General features: G+C 39.0%; 1 protein-coding gene across 1 annotated transcript; it reads left to right on the plus strand.

Moving 5' to 3' along the window:
* The first annotated feature begins 9,398 nt into the window (after window positions 1–9,398).
* Window positions 9,399–23,872, plus strand: LOC143886640 (WD repeat-containing protein DWA2-like). Its single transcript, XM_077390687.1, has 14 exons — window positions 9,399–9,545; window positions 9,619–9,702; window positions 9,819–9,951; window positions 11,468–11,579; window positions 15,465–15,564; window positions 17,316–17,443; window positions 18,990–19,059; window positions 20,060–20,148; window positions 20,393–20,438; window positions 21,822–21,895; window positions 22,179–22,252; window positions 22,333–22,391; window positions 23,443–23,502; window positions 23,584–23,872. Exons 1-13 carry the CDS (start codon window positions 9,501–9,503, stop codon window positions 23,482–23,484), a joined length of 1,056 nt encoding a protein of 351 aa, XP_077246802.1. The 5' UTR covers window positions 9,399–9,500; the 3' UTR covers window positions 23,485–23,502; window positions 23,584–23,872.
* The last annotated feature ends 492 nt before the right edge of the window (window positions 23,873–24,364 follow it).

Raw genomic sequence — 24,364 nt, forward strand, 5'->3', positions numbered from 1 at the left:
GCCTAGTACAGGTCATAGCATACATAAGGCTACCAATCACACTAGCATACCCTAGTTGAGAAATAGTCCTTCCAGAATTAAGATATAACTTCCTACTAGGATCAAAGTGCGCTTAAAAAAAGCGCCAATAAAGCGCCCTATAGCCCATTGCCCACGCCGCGCGTGCGTGTGCGCGGACGGTGCGTTGCACCGTCCCGCGGTTCGACCCACGGCTAAGACCCCATGTGCACATAAACAAATAAGAAGAAAGAGTGAAGCTTTATAAGCTCAACTCTTTCTTTCTTACGAGCCGGTACGGGACTATCTTTTCCCTCTACTTTACACTCTTCTCTTTCTCTTGCAAAAAGTAACTATTTCCAAAGAAAAGTTTTTCCTTTTCCAAAACACACTTAAAGAAAATATTTTCCAAAAATTGTTTTGACCAAAAACACTTGATTTTGAAAAATCTTTAACAGTTCTTACATTTTGGTAATGGCATGTGATGGTCACAATCACATGTTGCTTTGTGCCCAATGTCGTATGTTTTGGTAAACCAATTAAACATTTCATCTATTTAGAAAATGATAGGAAACCTTCATATCTCAATGATATCTGTCATTTGAGAGTACATGATTATCTCTAATCGACTTCGTTGGGATTTGATTATTTTTCCTAAAATCATGTATGCGCAGGTACTTGGCATATAAGTGTTTAGTAATTTGTGCATTTCATTCCAAAATATCAATATTTTCCAGCCTTGACAACCATATAAGCTGATTGTTCTCGTATTTTTCAGGACACAACTTGTAGAGATCCTTGATAATCTCAAAGAAAAGCCAGATGTTGCAACGTTATTGTTGGTAATGTTATAAACTTTTGCGTCAAATGTTTCAATGTTCATGAAGTCATGTTAGACTATTAGTACCAGTGATTTAATCACATTTACTATAGATAATAAGAATACCCATATACAAATGTAAGGTAAAAACAGAAAAAATGTTTTTTCCAGGATGGGTTTAACCTGGAGGGAGTTGATTATTAGTCATTGAGTATGAGAAGGAAATTTGATGCTTTTCAGATGAAAGAATGCCGGAAAAACCTTGATAGAGCCTCTCAGAAACCTATGCTATTTCGCTAGTGCTGTCTGTGAAGTTTTAAGAGACTCCGGAGACGATCGTCCATTTCCCAAAGGAGAATAAACATATATTTTCTTTTATGCTGAGTTGTTGCTGAAGGGGATTTCCAGTCTGGAGTATTAGTATTTAGGAAATAGGCAAAATACGGAATTCATATAGAGTGTAATACCCATCAAGAGCCAAAGTAACATGAAGCATTGTGTGGTGTCCCTATTCCCTGCAGGCCTATGGGTGTTAAACTGTAGGAAAAACTAGACTGAGTGCATTCACACGCATAAATGACTTTTATCACTTGTTTTCTCTTCTTCTTCCAATGCACATCCAGTGCACACTTATGTTTTCAACTGTTTTGCCACTATTTTAGGCATTACAGAGGACATTTGAATTTGAGGAGGAATTAGCTGAGAAGTTTAGTGGAGGTACAACCGGCTCTCGCAATAGAGAAATTGGGAGCGAAATAGAAGAAATAGATAAAGGGGAGAATAACAGCCAAACAATATCATGAGGCGACCCACATGATCTTAATCTTATGTCGATTTCACATGTGTAAGATAATGAACAACAAAACGCAACAGTTCAATTTTTGTAAGGTGTATAATTCTAAAAGAGGCATGATGGATCAAGGACCTATCATCATCTGATGAAGGTTCTCAACATGGCATCTTGTCAGAGTTTTCCCCTTATATATAGGATAAATAGATTATTTGCATATAATCATATTTAACTTCAAAACCATTACTATATAAGATTAAATGCAAAATGACTTTTGCGTCTAGATGCATACTTCAAGAGTTTGATGACACGATTTTCAATGAAAGATATTTTTTCTTCTAAAGCACAGAGGAAGAAATTAAAATACACAATCATTTATAACTACTCAACTCAACTCAACTCAACTCAACTAAGCCTTTGTCCCAAATTAGTTGGGTCAGCTAATAAATCCTTTAGAAAATTTTCATGAAGAAGGTGGAAGGATCTATCCGACTCAAATTGACTAAGTCTAATCCTGACACTAGTTGAGTTCGTCTAAGTGGATCATTTTCTTCCATTCTATCCTATCCAAAGTCATTTTCTCTGTTACATTCCTAGCCCTCAAGTCTTTCCTCACTGTTTCTACCCAAGTTATTTTTTGTCTGCCCCTACCTCATTTTACTCCATCAACTTGGAACGAGTGACTTCATCCAAAAGCCAACATTGAATATGCCCAAACCATCTTAAGCGGTGCTCTCACATCATCTCCTCATATTGGGCACATGCAAAATATTCCTTTTGGGCTTGATTTTACCTCATCGTGGTTGGGCTTCCACCTTGATTAGTCTTGCCTTGGAGGATTTAGGCTGATTATTCTCTTGAAATTATTTGTTTGAGTGCTCGAATCAAGATGAATCATATCTAAGCAGTTAACTTCTTATTGAATGATCCAATTTATGTTCTAAGCACACTTTTTAAATAGATATTTATAAGGAATTGATATATTAAGCCATTTCGGGGCTTAATTTTATCAGGAGAGATCAGCCACCTCAAGATGAATAAAACAAAATATGCTAAATCGGCTACAATGTTGTTGTTCTCTCCTTAGAAAGGGGGAGGCCATGAAATGGCTTTTTGTGAAATTGCCTTGCAAGTTCCTATAACAAAAGTGATAATATCTAAGCATGGGATTCGCTAGGTGATGTCACAACTCGGGTGGGGTCGAGGCCAACCCTAACTCAACTAGAGTGGGGTCGAGGCCAACCCTAACTCAACTAGAGAAAGCATTCCCTCAACCCAATCCTGACCCAACCAAGTCTCGGACTGATAATGGTCAACCTAACGCAACCCGCCTCCAAATTGGGCCAGGTTCATCTAGGGCCAAATGGAAAAAAATCATGATAAAATTAGAGGACAAAGGTTAGTTTTGGGTCAGGTTGAGTTGCCAATGCCTCAACCCTAACCTAACTCGGAAGTAAATCAGGTTGGCTTTTAGTGAAGCAACCCAACCCAACCCAACCCAACCCGAGAAAATGCCTACCAAACCAGAGCCTGTGGGGTTCGGTTCTGTTTAAGCCCGACCCAAGTTGTGTTGAGGTTAATAGGGTTTAAGCAGGATGCTTAAAGCATTACACCCAAGGTATCTAGTTTGGAATACCAAGTTTGTTGCCTCCAGCCCCTATATATAGAGATACACTAGGGTTAGAAGAGGTTAATGGGCTCCAGCCCAAATGGGCCCACTACACCTGGTCCATTACCTATTGGGCTTATATTAGAACATACATGGGTTATATGATATACCCAACAATCTCCTCCTATGTTCTACATATAGCACAATCCAATAGATAGATAATGTGATGTCCAAACAAAATTATTGAATCATCTATATCACCATATCAATAAAGATTTGTAATCCAACTGAAAACAAAAATACTCTAAAGAGTAACCAAGAGTTTTAGAAATAATCTAAACTCAAACATAAGCAGTTTTATATGTAGGTGAACTATTTAATCAACGGAAAAGAAAATAATAGTTCCACTGCGCTATAAGGATTCACTCATCAAGTAAGTCATCCTCATCAAGATCCAAATTGAGGCAATCTCCTCCATTTTTGCCAATTCCTGTAAATTATCAAATATGAATTTCATTAAAAAATGAATCCAATCATTTGTGTATTTTACTAAAAGTATCTAGTTCTACCAGAAGAACTTAGTACAATTTCATAATGGCTGAAAAATAAATATCAATATCAATAAGCATCAATGTCAAGTTTCAATCAAGAACCAGACCTAAACAGTTTCTTTACAAAGAACCATTCCATGTTTCCATTTGGAATGTTACAGGCATCATATCCAAATTGAGTTAAGCTGTATCATCAAGTTTGGAATGAAACAACATTTCCCAAGAAGGACATGTCATCAAATGTGGAATGACATAAAGATAACTGTAAACATCATTGAAACATATCAAGTGCTTATCTTGGCCAAGATAGGGAGATTCGAAAAATTCAAAATAATATGAATGTAGGATAAGACACGTCTACACAGTCTTTAACCCCATCTCCCCCACAGTTTTGAATATTCGATCTTTGTTCAGTCCCTTCGTAAGAGCATCAGCCATATTATCCTTCGATCTCACATCAACCAAAGTGATAATACCTTGTTCTAGAAGATAATTCAGCGTGGCATGTTTCAGCCTGACATGTCTCCTCTTACCATTAAAGAGTGAGTTTTTCACAATCGTAATTGTAGCTTGATTATCACAGAACAAACTTAAAGAGTTAATCTTTAAATGAGTCAATGGAATGTCCAGGATCAGATCTCTTATCCACTCTACTTCATCTCCTGTAGAAGCTAAAGCATAAAGTTCCGATTCCATAGATGACAGAGCAATACAAGTCTGTCTCTTTGACTTCCATGCAACAGCGGCTCCACCCAATGTAAAAACATAACCACTGGTAGATTTACTGTCTCCTAATTCTGATCCCCATGATGCATCAGAATACCCTTCCAGGATAGGAGGATGTCCAGTATAACATAGAGCATATCCTTGAGTACCCTTAAGGTATCTCATCAGCCTCATAAGGGCATCCCAATGCTCATGGCCAGGATTACTAGTGAAACGACTCAGCATGCCAACTGTAAAGGCTATGTCTGGTCTAGTGCAGCTCATAGCATACATGAGACTACCAATCAGTTTAGAATAATCTAACTGATTCACACTGTCTCCTTCATTAGAGGTCAGCTTCTTGGTATAATCAAATGGTGTCTCAATCGGTTTACACTCACTGTATCCCCATGTAGAAAGTAGTTTTTCAATATAATGGGCTTGGCTAAGAGTAATCCCTTGCCTTTCAAAACTTACTTTCATACCAAGAATGGTGTCAACCACACCAAGATCTTTCATGTCGAATTCTTGAGCCAAAGTGGTTTTCACGTCACTCACTGCAGAGAGATCGGAACCAAGAATCAACATATCGTCTACATACAAACAAATAATCGCAACCTTATTCGACACAGAACGATAGTAAAGGCATTTATCTGAGTAACTGGTCTGAAAACCAAAGCTCTTTACTACCTTGTCAAATTTTTTATGCCACAATTTAGGTGCTTGTTTAAGACCATACAAAGATTTGTGTAACTTACAAACTATGTTCTCGAAACCTTCCATGACAAACCCTTCAGGTTGGTTCATGTAGATTTCCTCTGTGAGGTCTCCATTAAGGAAAGCCGTTTTTACATCCATTTGATGCACAACATACTTCTCAATAGAAGCCAAAGCAAGAAGAATTCTTATCGTTGCCAAATGACAGACCGGTGAGTAAACATCAAAGTAGTCTATCCCACTGACTTGAGTATAGCCCTTAGCTACTAAACGTGCTTTATACCGAGCTATGGATCCGTCAGGATTAAGTTTCTTCTTCAAAATCCACTTACAGCCCACAGTCTTAGCCCCTTTTGGCAAATCGACTAGCTGCCAAGTTTGATTTTGTAGCAGAGAGCTCATTTCATCATCAATGGCTTCTGCCCACAACAAAGAGTCCCTAGATCTCATCGCTTCCTTATAGGTTGATGGATCATTCTCTATATGGTAGGTCACAAAGTCCTCACCAAAGTTCTTGGGTACTCTATCTCTTGTAGAAACTCTTAAAGGTTCTGATGTAGAAATCAGTGTAGGACAGGTGTCAGAAGTATTCTGTTCAAACTCTACATGCGATTCTGTAACCATCTCAGTATCGCCAGGTAGGTTCAAACCATGATCTCTGAGGAATTTATTCTCAAAGAATATTGCATCTCTAGATTCTATAACCAAATTGGTAGATAGATCCAAAAACCGATCAGCAGCACTATCTTCTGCACCACCTAGATAAACACAAGTGTTGGTTCTAGGTCCTACCTTAGGTCTCCTAGGGTCTTGTATCCGCACATAAGTAGACCTGGCAAACGGGCGGGCCGGGCCGGATTTGACCCGGCCCGTACGGGTCCGGGTCAAACGGGCCGGGTCAAAGTGACCCGGAAAATTCTACGGGTCATTGACATTGGACCCGCACCCGGCCCGTACGGGCCGGGTCGACCCGCGGGTCACCCGGATTTTTGACTTATTTTTTAAAAGTTTTTTTTTTATTTAGGGATTTGCTAGCCACCTTCTCCTGGGCTATTTTTCGGCTTGTAGCCCCTCCTTTGCTGCAAAGATTGGGTGAAGCACGGTCGGGGGCAAAGGTGGCTCGCAATAAAGAGAATAAAGAGAAGTAATCATTACGGATTTTTGAAAGATTCTCAGAATTGGTAAGTTTGAAATGAAAAATTACCGCAAAAAGGACAAAAGTTAAAAAATTACCTATAAAATATGACAATTACCGAGAAAACTACGGAAAAAAGTAACACAATCTGACAATTACAAGAAAAAAACCGCCAATTGCACTTTTCTACGGGCACCCGCGGGTCCACCCGACCCGGCCCACTTTTAACGGGCCGGGTGGACCCGCGGGTCAATTTCAAACGGGTCACCAATAGGTGACCCGGACCCGTAAATTTACGTGCGTGCCGGGTGGACCCGCGGGTCCGGGTCACTTTTTGCCAGGTCTACACATAAGCAATACAGCCCCAAGTCTTAAAAGTGTCATATCTACAAGGATGGTTATGCCATAACTCATAAGGAGTAGAGGGCAACTTAGAGTGTGGTACTCTATTCAGGATGTGATTTGCAGTTAAAGCTGCTTCTCCCCAATAACTAGTAGGCATGCCAGCTGTCAATAACATAGAGTTAACATTTCAGTTAACGTCCGGTTCTTACGTTCAGCTATGCCATTAGATTGAGGTGAGTAAGGAGCAGTAGTTTCAAGTATTATGCCCTGAGAGGCACAGAATTCCTTAAACTCTGTCAAAGTGTATTCTCCTCCTCTATCACTCCTAAATCGCTTAATTTTCAAGTTCAATTGATTTTCAACACGATTCTTGAAAATTTTGAATTTATCAAAAGCTTCATCTTTCGATTTTAGGAGATAAATATGACAATATCTAGAAAAAATCGTCTATAAAAGTGATTAAATACTTCCGACCACCTAGAGTAGTGAAACTTTTAAAGTCACAGAGGTCAGAATGTATTAACTCAAGAAGGTGTGTGCTCCTAGAAACTGAACGAAAGGGTTTTCTAGTGATCTTGGTTTGTGCACGCACTTCACATTTGTCAAATCTAATCGATGTATCTAAAGGTATATTATAAGTTTTAGCAAGTTTGACCATTTTCCTATAGTTCACATGTCCCAATCTTGTGTGTAACAACTTAGGATCAATCAAAGTAGAACTAACCTGATTAACGGTTTCATTTGCTAAACTCAGTCTATACATACCATCGAGTAAGAAAGCACAGCCAAAATAATAAGAGTTAACAGTTAAAGTTACTCTACCACCCAAAAAAGATGAACACATGCCAGCATTGTCTAAAAGACTAATAGAAATTAAATTCTTTTGAATAGCAGGAACTACTTTAACATTTTTTAAAGTTAGTATTTTACCTGAAGAAAGGACCAGGTTCGCAGTTCCAGTGTGAGTCACCTCTGCCTCAGCTCCACTAGCCACTGTAACGGTCTCTCTCACGCCAACAGCATCCGTAAGTAGTTTCTTCGAGTTGCAAACATGGCAGGTGGCTCCTGTATCTAACCACCAGTCTGAAGAAGTACTGGCCTTACCATTGCCTAACATGGCAATAAAACTCTTAGGCGCAGCACTGCCCACCATCATATGAGCTTCCTTTTGTGGTGTGTCAGATTTAGCCTTCTTAGGTTGTTTACACTCTGCAGCAAAATGACCCCATTTCCCACAGTTGTGGCACTTGCCCTTCTTTTTCTGAAAGATAGTCTTTTTGGCCTCCAACTTGGGATGATCACTTTTAGGTGACTTGGATTTCCGAGGAAATTTCTTGGGATATGTTACCGCGTTAGCAGCAGACTGTTGCTGTCTAACCATCTCCAAGTTATTCCTAGCTCGATTCTCATCTTCGATTCGAATGAATCGTTTGAGATCATCCAGTCCCACTTGCACCTTTTTCCGATTCTCATCTTCGGTGCAGGATGCTTTGTGTGTTTGAGATCATCCTAGTCGGCTCTGTGTGTTTTGGGTGAAAAGTACTAGGAAAGCCACGGGGTGAAAAGTACTAAAAATGAGGGGTGAGGTTTTTATCAAAAACAAACCACACAGAGCCGACTAGGAAAGCCACGGGGTGAAAAGTACTAAAAATGAGGGGTGAGGTTTTTATCAAAAACAAACCCAACTTTATTTGGGTAGGCATGAGCAACAGAGACGTGTTGTCTCCTTTACCTCTCAACACAGACGTGTTCCAATGATCGTTCTACCTCACAACAGAAACGAGAAGGAAGAGTTGAGATCAGGAAAAAGAACAGAAGCATCCCCCGCCGTGCAACAAGGCACAACCAGCTCGGATAACAGCAACGGGCCACCCAAAGAGATGCCGGAAGAAGGATCCAACAAAGGCGAAATCTCTTCTCTGTAACTTGATGGTTCGGTAAGGTAGAGAAGCAAACTTCTCTTATGTATATAGAGAAACGACCACCAAATTTGGGCGTGAGGGATTGAAGCCGAAACCCAAACCCAAACCCAAATCGTTTGAAGAGAAACTGAAACGATTCTTGTGTTGGTTTCTCTTTAAGAAATCCTCTGTGGGAGATGGGTTTCACCGACGGCAAGGAAGATGCCGTGAGATGGGTTCACCGGCGGCAAGCAAATGCCGTGAGATGGGTTCACCGGCGGCGGCAAGCAGATTCCGTGAGAAACCCTCTGTTTGAGATGGGTTTCACCGACGGCAAGGAAGATGCCGTGAGATGGGTTCACCGGCGGCGGCAAGCAGATTCCGTGAGAAACCCTCTGTTTGAGATGGGTTTCACCGACGGCAAGGAAGATGCCGTGAGATGGGTTTCACCGGCGATGGTCTATCTCGAGAGGAACCGACGAAAGAATTAGGGTTTTTTTTTTTATAATGCTTTAAGATTGTTGAGGTTAATAGGGTTTAAGCAGGATGCTTAAAGCATTACACCCAAGGTATCTAGTTTGGAATACCAAGTTTGTTGCCTCCAGCCCCTATATATAGAGATACACTAGGGTTAGAAGAGGTTAATGGGCTCCAGCCCAAATGGGCCCACTACACCTGGTCCATTACCTATTGGGCTTATATTAGAACATACATGGGTTATATGATATACCCAACAAGTTGCACCCCTAGTAAATTTTGTCATATTTATTTGTTTCATCTAAGGTGGCTGTTCACTCGTGCAAAAATCCGCCGCGAAATGCCTTTCCGCAAAATTCGCTAGCAAACCCCTCTAAAACATAGGCAAACTCAGCATAATACCATCAGAAACAGCAAAATCTGAAAAATCAGTCCGTTCCCACTCTCACCAAAATGCAAGGAGCATCGACTGGAATCGGTTATGGCCTCAAATATCAGGTATAAACCCTAAAATCTTCTCTTACCTCATTCCCCTCAAAACCCTAAAAATCTCTTTTTTCTCTTCTTTCAGGCAAGATGTATTGCAGACGTCAAAGCAGACTCAGATCACACCACCTTCCTTGCCGGAACTCTCAGCCTCAAAGAAGAAAACGAGGTTAAAAAACCATCTCAATAAAACCCTAAATTTATTTTTTTCGTTACAACTAGAACCCTAATTCAATTTCATTTTTTCCCTTCTTATTTGTTTCTGAATTTTCATTTTTTTTTCAGGTGCATCTGATCCGGCTTTCTCCGGCAGGAACAGAACTCATTTGTGAGGGTTTGTTTTCACACCCAAATGAGATCTGGGATCTCTCATCTTGCCCTTTCAATCCTCGCGTTTTTTCAACAGTTTTTGCTTCAGGTAATTTATCATTTTCATATTGTAAATTATACCTCAAAATCTATTATTTGTTACGAAAACCCAAATACAGGATTGATCTTCTTAGAAGGAAGATAAGCCTCTTGACCCACTTGGAGGGAAGGGTTGGTCCTCTCTTGTGCTCAAAAACACAATTTAGGGATCCAATGGTCATTCCCACTGTGATCTCACGCAATGTAGTTAAACTATGATCACATTAGGCAAGTGACCCCCACCAGGACATTACCCTGAAGAGATAAAATTCTTCTTGATTACTTTACAATAGAACCCAACGAGTGTTTATATAGAACACTCAAATGGATTAACATAGGAAGAGATCGAGATAGTTATAGAAATTGATAAATCTAGATTATTCTAATCTAAATTAGTATCATAATCTATCATAACTACTAAATCTATCAGATCTTGTGACTTTCACTCTAGGTGGGGTCTGGCACCCATCTAAACACATAACATGCTTCTTTATATCATATTGGTAATGGGTAGTAGGAACTTGAGGTCTTCCCTCTAGGAACTTTAGTTCCATGGTGATGTAGAACACTAGGCTTCTAATATTTTGGTTTTACCCTTTTAGAAAGTAGGCCATTAGTTTCTTTATTTATTAGGATTTGTTTCCTAGGTGTAATAGGATTACTCTTCTAATTATAGGTATTCTAATTTAGTTACTATCTTTATGTATTAGGATTCTAGATCTTTCTCTGTGTGGTAGATTCTAGGCTTTTCTTTTAAGAGAAGTTTACTTCTTTAGAGATTGCTTTTCTATTATATGAAGGTTGTAATATGTGAGATATAATCAATCAATCAATGGAATAATATCAAAGTTACTCTCTTTATCTCTTTCTCCTTCCTAGTGGATTCAAGGATTCTTCTTCTTCCTTAGTGCATTCTAGGGCCTATTTCGGATCGTACGCTTCGACTGCGATTTTCGTTCGGATTGTACACTTCGGCTGCGATTCTACGTTTGATCCGCTGCGTTACATGGTTGATTTTTTTAAGAATGAGCAACTCAATGTAGCATTTCCAGGTGATAATATGATACTTTGCGGGTGTATTGCGTAGTTGAGTCCCCTTCTTCAATTGTCTATGGCTCCAAAATTCAATAATGTGTCTGCAATTCTAGATGTCTAGCCAATGCATTTGTTTATTTTTTTTGTGTGCCTGTTGCCCGTACCTTTTCAACCATCTTTTGGTTGTACATTTAAGATTGTCCAATCTGGGTTCATTTTGTTTCATGGGCAATCCAAGGTGGGCCATCACCTGTGCACTCCATATTAATTGAAGCTGGGACCTTACTAGTGCAATAGAGGCATGCCATAATATGATGCAGGAACACAACATTAGATCACTTTCCATGTGTGTATGTTTCCCATATTTTTTTATCGCATTAATTAATTTTATTCAATCTATTATACAGGTTATCTAATCTGTATCATGCTTTTCTTTTGACCTTGCAACTTTAAACTAGATGGTGTTGATAGTGTTTTGCTCCTTGTTGAAGGTGAAACATATGGAGCGGCTGTTTGGGAGATGCCTGAGTTATATGGCCAATCGAATTCCCCGCAGCTGAAACAACTTTTTTCCCTTGATGCTCAGTCTGGAAAGATCAAATGGTGAGTTTTGTTCTATTGGTAAACTCTCTTTTTATATGCTGCAATTCACAAAATAGGCAATTGTATTGTATGTATGATATAGCTTTTGTTATGATGAACTTGACTTTAGATTTTTTTTTTTTTTTTTAAAAGATGTGTGATGTATTAAAGAGAAGAAAGAAACAAATTACAACCAGGGCAAAGGTTGCCCCTGATAAGGCAGCTCTCTGTGCACTCCGGATTTTGCCCAGCCATCTTTTAAATTGTTAGCACACTTAGGAATGCAGGAAAAATAAACTAAGCATTCTCAATCACGATCTCATTAATGATCTTGATCAAGCGCTAACGATCTAAACTCGTCCCCTCAGCCCTAAATACGTGTTAGAAGACCCCACCCCACCCCCACTCGGCAATAAAAACTCCAGTCATGCTCTTGTTGAAGATCTTCAATCTCATAAGGAGGGCTCCATTCTCCTCTTCATTAGAGTGAACATGACCAATAGACCTAGATAAAGAGCAACGAAATTGCCCTCGTCATCTTTAAAAGCTCCTCCTCTTCCTGTCGGGCCTGGATTAACCAACGAGCACCCATGGAAGAAAATAACTCTAAATTCTTTGTGAGACTGGGCCTAGTTTATTACATGTGCTTTAATCTTCCACAATAACTTGCTGAAAGAGGACTCCTCTTCAAAGCTCCTTGCATTCCTTTCTTTCCAACTAGACCAGATAATGGCCAAGAAACCATCTTCCATAAACTTATTCCCAATGATCTCACTTCCATTGGACATAAAGATCATAAATTGAGTTCCGCATGATCCAAGTCATTCCAAACCAGTGCAACGCCCCATTCTAAACCTTTCTGGACAGAGAACAATGCACCAATAAATGCTCCACCATTTTTCACAATTTTCACAAAGAACACAGGGATTGGCCAAATGAAAGCTATGCAACCATTTTTTCACACCCTCTCATAACATGACTACACAACCGTCCCCTTGTCTCTCACAAACCTATATAAGTTTGGGAAAGTTGAATTATGTGGACTTGTAAGATCCCACATCGGAAAGGGAGAGAAGATTGCTGGGCTATATATGTGGATTCACCCTCTCCTTGTGTACTTCTTTCCCTCCACCGGACTCGGTCCCGCCGATCAGGAAGATCCAAAGAACCCATCCATTTCATAGGCAGAGAAAATCAAAGAAACAGAACCCAGAGAGAGAGAGAGAGAGAGAGAGAGAGAGAGAGAGAGAGAGAGAGAGAGCTTAACATGGATGGGATTCGTGTTAACACGGATCCCACATCGGAAAGGGAGAGAAGATTGGCGAGCTATGTTACAGTGGGGTTGGCGTGTGATATTATGCTATCTGAGCCGAACCTCCCGCAGTACGGTGTGCCAGCGAGGATGCTGGACCCCAAGGGGAGTGCCAGCGAGAATGCTCGGCCCAAGTGAGGTGGATTGTAAGATCCCACATTGGAAAGGGAGAGAAGAATGCTAGGCTATGTATTTGGATAACTTGAATGACTCCCAATAATCACAGATATACTTCCAAACCCCCCGAGCCTCTACTCCTACACTTTCCTCACTCCCCACCCACCCCATTCAGTGTTGCATGGATTCAGATTTGCGTGTCGGGATCTGACACGGATTCGAGGTGTCGGATTCGGCAAACCCCCAAAAGTATGATTCGGATTCGGTAATTTTTAAATAAAATAAAATTTAAAATTTAAGTGTGTATGTGTGTGTGTGTGTGTGTGTGTGTGTGTGTATACATGTGTGTATGCATGTCTATGCATATATATTCATGGAAAATTTGAGGGTAGAGAGTTGAGGCTAGTTTTGTATTAAGAGAGTTGAAGGAGGAAGGGGGTCGATGTTCGAGGGTCGAGACGCTAGGGTTTTTATTAAAAGTGTACGGGTTGTGCTTTCATATAAAAATAAAAAAAAGTTAAGAAAATACATTTAAATGGAAAATATATAGGATTCTCATTTCAAAAGAGACAACGATGAATTGGATTCGCCCGAAGAAAGCAGGATTCGTGCAGGACATGGCTATGACAAGAATCCGAGTGTGTCCCACGTGAATCTATGTTCGATTCGGATGCGGAGACGTGTCGACACAGATTCGGCATAGGGGGCAAAGAATCCATGCAACATAGACCCCATTCCTCCCCATACTTACCCACTATAATTCTCCTCCATAAGGCTTCCTTGCTAAATTGCCAAAGCTGTTTTCCAAGGAGCCATTACGATTAACAAGATGGCCGAGGCTGAGACCTACAACCTCCTTCCAGCTACAAACAACATTCCACCTAACCAAATGCTTTAGAGTTTAGCCTCAATTTTTTTCCTTTCCTTCCCAAAGGAAATCCCTCTGAATTTTCACAATACATATAGCAACTACCTTCAAATTTTTAAATAATGGCATAAGATATGGCTGAAGGTTGGACATAACCAACTTAATTAATGTAATTCTTCCTTCCAAAGACATACAATTTTTTCCCCCTGGCAAGCTTACACTCCATCCTCAACGATAGGATTCCATAACTTCTTGGAGGGGATACCATACCCAAAGGATAGCCCAAGATAAGAGATGGAAAACTGTTCCTTGCCACAACCAAGGAGAGATGCCAATCTAACCAGCTGCTCCTCCACGTTACATCCCCCAATGGAACTTGACTTTAGATTTGGACCTATGGAATATCTTTTTTTGAATAAATCCACTTCCTATGCAGCAGTCCCATTCGTTCACTGCCACCAGTTCTGTAACTTCTGCTTGAGGCTTTAGAGGTTTATGTGCTTAACATATGGAAAGGATGGAGCTTTTGGAATTGTCTCTATACTGTTCTCCCGTGGGAGACTGATGCAGAGCATCCCCTGGCAATCGGGTTAGTTATTTACTGCATTAGCTTAATTGTTAGACTAGTGTCCTTTTTAGACTTTTACTACATTGAGTTTCCCTTTTGTGTCATTTACCAGTTAGTTAAGTTGGTTGGAAGTTAGTTCGTAAGGGCTGTCTATATAAGGCCCAATCTCAGCTCATTTCTTTTTTAGTTAGTTTGAGATTTTGGGATTAGAGAGTGAGTTTTGTTTGGTGTTTGGAAGAGAGAGAGTTGGAGGCACTTCTCCTTTGTTCTACCCTTGTTTTGAGAGAAATTGAATTGTAGGCAGATCTTTCTGTCCTTTTCCAGATCTTTCCTTGTTTACCTTGTTGAATGCAAGATCTAGAGCTGAGTTTTCTGAGTTCACCACATGTTTCCGGAGTTTTCGCATCCCCTCGCTTGACCTCAGATCTATATCTCATCAAAGCTTAGTAGATCCAATCAATTTTCGTGGAATTCATTGATAAGGATTCCGTTAAATAGAATTGTTTTTTTTTTTTTTTTGAGTGTGATCAGCACACTCAACATGACCGCGATATGCAGTAAATTGGAAATTTATTCTCATGAACATGGGGGCAGAAACATGGTTGGTCATTAATTATAGTAGCCACTGTCCTTTGAATTCTTTATAGTATGTTAAGACAAGTTACCCTCGGCAACCTACCACTCTTTTAGAACAGTCTGTTTTTGTGGATAACTAAAGGCTATCAATCTGCTTGAAGGATCATTAAATTATAAAACTACTGTGATAGGTAACTTCAAAATATGTAGTATCAAATGTAAGAGCTGTATCACTCACAATTCATCCCATTACCGAACTAGTTGGTTTGGGATTCTCGTGTATGTTGGTCAATCTTTTCGAATACCATGTCAATCTGCTATTATCATTTGTGTGCATGATTTACTTTAATTCTTGAAATAAGGTTCTCATTATTGATAATTTCAAGAACATTCTTATAGTCGAAATCTTTCCCATGTGTCATTTTCTCAAATTTTAAGTTATTTACTTCTAATGTGCTTCAACAGCATTCTTTGGTGGCCTTCAGGGAAGCATGACAAACTGGTCAGCATTGATGAGGAAACTCTGGTCTTGTGGAGCCTAGATTATTCAACTAAGACAGCGAAGGTTTGGTCCTTCCAGAATTCTTTTGAGTGATCCATGTCGATTACATATCTTAACAATTTTATTGATGACATTAAGATATTAAGATTTCTTGGTTCTCTTTCACAATTTATTAGAATATCATACTTCTCTTTCATTTAAAGCTTTAATGACTTGAAACCTTCAGTTACTTCGTCGTCTCTGTGAAACAACCAGTTACTCCAAAAGCTTAAGATGTTGGAGAAGGCGTTATTTAATCTTTTATACTTTAACACTCCCCCTCACGCGTGGCCCCTCTTTCTAGGTTTGGCCTACACATGGCACATGTGGCCCCTCTTTTGGGTTTGGCCATTGCATGTGGATTTTTGCTATCAAGGAGGTTTGAACTCAAGACCTTTCGCTCTGATACCATGTGAAACAAACCAGTTACTCCAAAAGCTTAAGCTGTTTGAGAAGGCGTTATTTAATCTTTTATACTTTAACAGTCTTCATATATGCCAGTTTCCGAATTGAGCTTCTAGATCAATGGTCAAGGCTTTGTTCTTCAACCTAGAGTTTGGAGGTTCAATACCAACTTACCTACCAAAAAAGAGTATTGTGGCGTTGCTGGTCTATTTTGTGAAAATGTTGAACTTATTAGTTATTACCACTTGAAGTGATCCAACATGTAATCAGCTAAAGTTGAGTGGAAACATAAGCAGGAGGATGTCATGGGAATCAAAGAAATAGAAAAATGAAATGCGAGAAATGTTAGAGGGGGTTTGAGGATTGTGAGAGAAACCCATTGGAGAGCAAGTTGGGAAGTAATAATGAAATGCGTGTAGATTCTTGGGAATGATCCTCTGGGAGGTTTTCTTTTCGCTTTGTTGTGGGAGTTTTGGGGGTGAGAGTAACTCTCGCACCTTTGGAGATAAAAGCAACTCAGTGGTATGGATTGCCTTGAGGATAAGTTCAACATGGAGTTTTGGGGATACTATGTGTATCGGGTTCTTAGAAATCGGAAAACCATCTTGATGGAAGGAGTCCCTAAGGCTAAATTATGGCTAGACAGTGATCTCCTTCACCTAATTTGATTAAGTATAATGTTGACGGTTGCACGCTTGGCAACCCCAGTTCAACATGTATAGGTGGTCTTTTGTGACAGCGAGGACCGTATCCTCCATTCCTTCTCCATGCTGATCAGTAATGCAGATTCGCCGGAGGTGGAGGGTAGAGCTATCGATCTTGGGTTACAATTGTGTCATATGGTATTTTAATAGCTAAAAGAAGTTTACATTTATAATATGCATTTTTTTTTTTTGAATGGTAATATGCATTTTAACTTTCTAGTAATATGCATTTATAATATGCATTTTAACTTTCTAGTAATTTTGAAGAAGCTAAATGGTCATTTATTGTTTATACGTTTCTTACACTAATCATGAGGTGATTTTGCTTCCTTACAAAATCTGGGAGAGATGTAAGATTTTTAATGAGTTTTAGTGATTTTTAATGTCCTCTTTATCACATGTAGCTAGGAAACTGGCGTAGGTGATGGTAACCCCAGTTTTCATCATAGCATGTTCTACATTACATGCGATTTATTTTTGAAAGGCAAAGAGACATTTATTTAAAAATGGAAGGGAAAGAAACCTCAGCGACCGAGATGGTAAAAAAACAAGAGTGCATGCCATGCAATTCATGGTGCTTACATCTTCTAAGAACATCTCTAATGCTTTGCTGCTTACTTCTAGAACAGATTATAATGATTGTTATCAATGTCTTCATAAACTTAGGTACAATCACAAGAATCTGTTGGTATGCTTCATAACTTGTCTGGCGGCGCATGGGACCCACATGACCAGAATTCTGTTGCAGGAATATGCGACACATCAATTCAATGTTGGGATCTCCGTACAATGAAGTATGTTTCTTCTTTCCTTGTTATTGTTGTATAGGCTTTCTCAAGTCATCACTGAAAATGGCATTTGTTCAGTGTGTTTGAAAATTATTTACCATGTTGAAGTCTCGGTAAAATTGCTACATTACTATCCATGTTATCATGGCTGGTTAAAGTTTGTCTTGATTCTTCAGTATTCACTGCTGCCTGAGAAGTTACTTTTTGCATTATCTGACTTAGATTTTTCCATTTGATTTGGTACGGTCCATGTGATTACATCCAACCTCCCATGAATTACATGCCCAACATGATTATAACCATGCTTTGCCAACCTCCCTCCCTAGAATTACATTTCCAACATGATTAAATCCAAGCTTTATAAACCAGATCTTCTCAGCTAGGATATTAAACCCGCGCCTCACCTGCAAATCTGCTAGTTGGGAGTCGATTTGTTTCAGAAGCGCAACAACACCACTTCTGGCAAAGTAGTCCTCCTATCTGTTATTAATAATCCCTTTCCTATTACCACTCCCTAGCCAATGCTAACACCGAAGATGTTGAAGCCTTGAAGGAATTTGAAGCCATGAAGTCGAGGATGAGTTCTTCTCATGGAGGGACTAATGCGAGTGCAATATCCTATGCGTCAAAGAAATGAGGCTGGAAGAATAAATATCAGAGGCATGAAGGAAAAAAGGGCTGATTTCTGTGCAGAGTCCCAACATCCGGCCTAACTTCAAATGACTATTGTTGGCCCCACATTGAAGCATATGAGTTGAAATTGGCAAGGAGGATGATTATCTAGCCACGCACCTATAGTTCAAATTGGTGTGAAATGGATTGTGTTTGCTATGGTTTTGGTGGCTAGAAGAGGACTGCTTTATTAGTGACTGCAAATAGGGGCAGATTTGTCATTTCTTTTAACTTATGGGTGGCACTTTAGTAAATATATTTTTTATTGGGTCGTACATATATACGGAAGAGGGGCTGTCTTTAAGCTTAGGGCTTTCATGTATAGTGAAAGAAAGAAAGAGAGAAAAGGGGACTTTTGGTATTGCTTTGTTTCTAATTGAGAATGTTAAAGTATAAAAGATAAAATACTGCCGTTCTCCAACAGCTTTATGCTTTTGGAGTAATTGGTAGTTTCACATGGTATCAAAGCCAAAGGTCTCGAGTTTAAACCTCCCCGATGTCAAAAACAATCCACATGCAATGGTCGGCCCAAGGTGGGACCACATCTGCCATGTGTTTGCCAAGCGGGCCACACGTGAGGGGGAGTGTTAAAGTATAAAAGATTAAATACTTCCCTTCTCCAACAGCTTAAGCTTTTGGAGCAACTGGTTGTTTCACAGAGAATATCATGGTTTACCCTATTCTCTAAGGACCATCTCGGTTCTTTCTTTAATATATATTTTATGTTGCCATTTCAAAAAAAAAATCATGGTTTACCCTATTTCCCTCCTCCTACTTGGTTTTCTTCTTGGATCTATTGTTTGCTGTATTTTTTCTTCTTCTTTGATGCTAGTTTACATCAGAAATGGCTAACATCTCCAACAAGTTATATTACTTTCAGGAAGACAAACTCTATCGAGCACGCCCATGTTCGCAATGCAGATTATAACCCCAAGAAGCAACACATACTTGTGAGTACATGTAACTGGATGGCTCTTGGTTGCAAAGCTAAACATTTTAGCAATTCAATTCTTTTAACTCTTAACTTTCACTGTGGGTATGCTAACTGGCTCCTTCCCTACAAGATTCCAACATAGTTCTCTTGAAAAAAATATCCATTTGTAGATTTTTTTTTTTTGAATGGTAACAGCTTTCATTAAACAGACCAGATGTGTAGTGATAAAAAAGGGTCTATCTCATGATTATATATCTGGTTTGCTTCTATCTGTTATGGTGTTGTAACTTCTCCAAATATATTAAATTGGGTAGAGGTAGTTCTGGCCTGAAATGACTAGCCTTCTTCGGAGAGAACAAATGCTAAATAGAAGTTGAAGATTTGTATCTCCTACAGTTCATTTATACTTGGATACATAGTTGTCAAACTCTTACAACTTGTACAAGTCAACTCCCAAGTTGAGTCGAGTCGTTGGGCTTTCGAGGCGAGTCACATGGGTGACCTGCCTCTGTCGAAGACTCTTCCGGGTCATCTGGTGACTCGAACAAGTCCCTGGGAGTCGACGTGAAAAAATAAGACTCTTACGAGTCGAGTCGAGTCGCTGGGCTTGGGCTTTCTTGTTTTGATGGTTGAAAACTTGGAACTTGGAACTTAGAACATAATTATTTTTCTGCATGCAAGATACAGGCATATCGTTATTTATATATTTGGCTTCGTGCTTTATCTATGTGCTATTGGGTTATATTTTTTACACGCTTCATCTTTTGATATATAATTATACTCTTATATTTTTTACACGCTTCATCTTTTGATATATAATTATATACTCTTACGAGTCACGAGTCATAAAATTAAGAAATCGAGTCACAACTCGAGTTACGGGTTGACAACTATGCTTGGATACCATTTTTAAAGGGTCTTAGGGTGCCATTTAACATCACTACCAGCACTGATACTTTCCAAATTTAGTTGCAGTTCTTTTATATTGGGTGCTGAAATGATAACCAATGTCACAGGTCACAGCAGAGGATGAATCTGGGATACGCATATGGGATCTTAGAATGCCTAAGTTCCCTAGCAGAGAGCTCCCTGGGCATGCACATTGGTACTTCTTCTCATTTTATTGTAAGCCTGCTGGCATGAACACCCTGCCCATGCGTTTGCTTGACCTTGTGCTGTTGTGCGTATGCTTCCATATGTGTGTCATATCTGTGCTTGCATGAATAGATGTTTATATGCTAACTTGGGTGTTTATAGGGTCTAGGGCATGATGTTAGTTCATGTGGCAGTTTTGTATGTGCTTCTATTTGTCGTTATTTTCTTACCAGCTTCTGTGGTCATGTTGGCAGGACATGGGCTGTGCGGCATAACCCTGAGTATGATGAGCTGATCTTGGTCTCTCTCTCTCTCTCTCTCTCTCTCTCTCTCTCTCTCTCTCTCTCTCTCTCTCTCTCTCTATGTATGTATATATATATATATATATATATATATATATATAAACACAACCCAAAACTGTCGGGAACATCTGATCAGCATGATTTTTGGACTGGCCCATCCATCATGGGGCATACAAATGGATTGCTAGATCACTCTGCACATGGCAATGTGTACATTGGAGATGGTACCTATATATAGTGTTTTCTATATTTATAAAGAGATACTATACATAAAAAGAAACACCCCTCGTAATTTTTAAATGGCATTTTAAATCAATTTCCTAAGTTTGTGGCTTAAATGGTATGGACTGACTTTCCCACGCAATTTGAACTCTAGAAGTAATGTACTGAAATTAACTGCGTCTTTAGTTTTACATGGAGTAGAATTTAACTTACTAAATGTTCCAACATGAGGAAGTTTTGAAAAGCCACAACTCTGTCATAGTAACTGTTCTCCCTCTTAAAAATTCAATGTAATCTTATTCCCAAAACAATCCTCAACTAATCTTCTTCTGAGAGAAAATCCTCTGTAATCTTTGGGCCCCTGGCCCCTTTTATATATATATATATATATATATATATATATATTATACTTACCTTTCAAAAAAAAAAAATCCTCTGTAATCTTCAACTTGTCTTCTTCTTTACTAAGGAAAATCTCTGTAATCTGCTAAACAAGGTACCTAGCTCATCATTCTGTTTCCATTTGTGTTGGTTTTTGTTAAAACTCAACGATCTTGTCCCATCGTCCAATGACTTATTCTCTCTTTCAGATTATCGTTTCGAATAGAGTGATGAGTGGATGTAGGTTTTGAGTGGAGGGTTGATTAAGGGTATAGGGTTTGAAATGGATAGGTAATGGGATTAGGGTTTTGAAGAGGGTGATGCAGGGATTCAAGGTTTCTAATGACGGGGCTAATAATTAGGATTTTGAAGGGGAAAAAAATAGATGATGGGGTTAGCATTTCAAATTGGTCGGGGGAAGGCCTCCACGACTTCGATAGAAGAGAAGGTGAGAACCTTGGTGAATGTCGGACGATTGCTATCCCTACATTTGACTATCCATTTTGCAAGGCATTGATCAAAGTACTGTTAGAATTGTCTAATTAATGCAATTTTAGGCCTCTCCATCAATTATGCTGTACATATCTATAATTCTATATATAATGCCTTAGTAAATGTAGGGCCCTCCATGTATTTTTGCTCACACGGAGATACATTTCTGTACATGGATGGAACCACAGACATCATCAAATTACCTTGTGGGGACTTTACCATTGATGATATTGTTCATCCTTCTCTGTTCATTTATTGTATACTGACAAAAGCTAAGCTTGGGCAGAGTGCTGGAACAGACTCAGCTGTCAACTTGTGGTTGGCTTCTGCTGCTACCATTGATGATTTTACACCTGAAAGGTCATATCCACCAAATCTTGGTCATGAAAGATAATTCTTCAGCCCTCACTTTTGCATTTTTTAGGGAAATGATATCAGCACAACCATAATTTTGATATTTTTGTCAACCCATCTTGTCTTTTAGTGTTTAAAGAGCTGTCAAAAGGTTATTACATTTCCCAAAAAACTCTCACCAGCCAATTAAAGAAGAAAAGACTGCTGGGGTTGTGCAAATATCAAAATAAGGTTGTGCTGATAACATTTCCCTTTTTTTATTCTTTCTGAACGTTTTCTGTTTTTGCAGCCCGGTCGAGAGGCACACTCGGCATGCAGATCCATTACTCAACTCCTACAGTGACTATGAAGACAGTGTTTATGGTAATCTCTTCATCCTTAACTTTTTAGTGTAAGCTTTTTAAAATCTAGTCGGGCTCACAATCTATAAATTGTACAACCAGGCCTTGCATGGAGCTCTCGGGAACCGTGGATTTTTGCTTCATTGTCATATGATGGGAGGGTAAGAGAATTAATAACCCAACTGTAATGGACAATCAGTGGTGTATTCTTGATGCTTCTTGCAATGAAAATGTCCCTACTTCATAATATTCATAGTATTTCTCCAAAACTATCAGTTAATGGATACTTCTGCAGGACCAGTATTTCCATACCAGGCTATGTCACAAATATCGTTGTTTGGATTTTCTCGGCAAGGGAAAATCTCGGGATATATTAAATTTTTTTTTCATTTTTTCCAGGTCTATATTGGGAAAAATATACAATAAAAATATCGGGATAATAACTTTATATTATTGAGATATTTGATAATAAAAAATGAAAATATCGCTATATTTTTAAAATCTTTCGATTATTTCGGGATTTTGTCGTTTTATCAAAATGTCATGATAAAAACGCAATATCTTGAAAATATCAGAGTTATTTGTGACATAGATACCAGGTACATATCATGCACTGGACCATGGGATCAACACTTTGGGGTATTCCAATGTGCACATGATAATCTGTCATGTTGTAATATTCTCTTTAGTCTTTCACCTTCACGCATATCATGTGAAAAGATCGGCAAACAGGATTGCAGATAAATTTGCCAGAGAAGGAGTTTTGAGGGAGGGCTTGGAACAATTTGACTATCTTCCTCCTTGACTCCCCGGCTTCTTGATTACTATACTCTTTCTATTTTTTGTTTTCTTTTATTTTTTCTTGTTCTTCGCTCGGGACTCCCTCGGTCTTGTTTATTAATATTATCTATTTGCCCTTTCCAAAAAAAATATTCTCTTTATAGACGTGTGGATGGGGTAGCACAGGGGGCAGTTCTTGCTTTGGCCAAGTACATGCACAACGAGCTAGGCCATTCTTTTAAGTTCCATCCAGTAAATTGGTCATTTATCTAGCTCAATATATCCACCCAACTAGAAACTAAATCACAGGATAAGAAATGGAAATAATCGATCCTATGGTGACTAGTCTATCTAGGAACTGTTTGCATTTTCAATAAAATGTGGTGGGAGCTTCATGTTGTTGATCCAATTGTTTCTTAAAATGAATTGCAGATGGTTGTTGAATCAGTGAAGTCTTATCTCCCAAAAAAGTGAAACCCAACCTTGGTGGTTGTAAGTTAATGCTTGTTTCATCTCATATAATTTTCTTTTGAATTTCTCTTATTTCAGCCATGGTTTTCATGTTTGATGCAGTGTCCCTGCCTATCTTGCAATCAAGCATTGGTGCTGCCAATGCTTTTCAAAACATAATGCTCAGAAAAAAAATGTGTTGCAAACACTTCCCAATTCATTGTGCACTAATTCTTTGTGAGTTTTGTAATTTTTTTGCATCCACGTCTTGTAGCAAGATCTTGAAGAAGCCTCATTGGTTGTTAGCTAACACATTTGTAACTGTTTGTAAGTGAATATACTTTTGTAAACATGTTCCTAATTTGGATCTTCGCAAGTCCCGAGAGCTTGATGATGATACCATTAGCTGCCAGATGTGCTGTCTTTTAACCATCCATGCATCTATGATGCACTCTATTATTGTGTTGTCTTTACTGGGTCATATTGATTGGAAGGAAATTTGCATGATAAAGTGAGAACATATGATATCCTAGGCTGGGTAGTTATTGTCATTCCATTTATGAAATTTTATTAGTGGAAATTACATATCCACCCTATTTTGTTTCTGTTTTCCTTAAAATATCTTCATTTTCTGGAGAAGAAAAGTGATGGAAATGCTGGAAATAGGGGTGGAAATATCATTTTCCATTTATTAATCACTAATCATCAGTAGGAGATTAGTACAGGATGCCTCTCTACCTTAGTTTTATGATGGTGTTGTGCAATATAGAGGTGCACTCATCGCATTGCTAGACTGCTAATATAGAGCTATTTGAGCAACTAATATAGAGCAATTTGAGCTGTCTCTATAGGAGAGAAACTATCTTCCACTATGAGCAGCACACACATGAAGATTTAAGTGAAA

The sequence above is a fragment of the Tasmannia lanceolata genome, unplaced genomic scaffold (genome assembly GCF_043159265.1).
Source record: "Tasmannia lanceolata isolate RefF3 unplaced genomic scaffold, GAP_Taslan_0.1 ptg000011l, whole genome shotgun sequence".
Classification (NCBI taxonomy): Eukaryota; Viridiplantae; Streptophyta; class Magnoliopsida; order Canellales; family Winteraceae; genus Tasmannia; species Tasmannia lanceolata.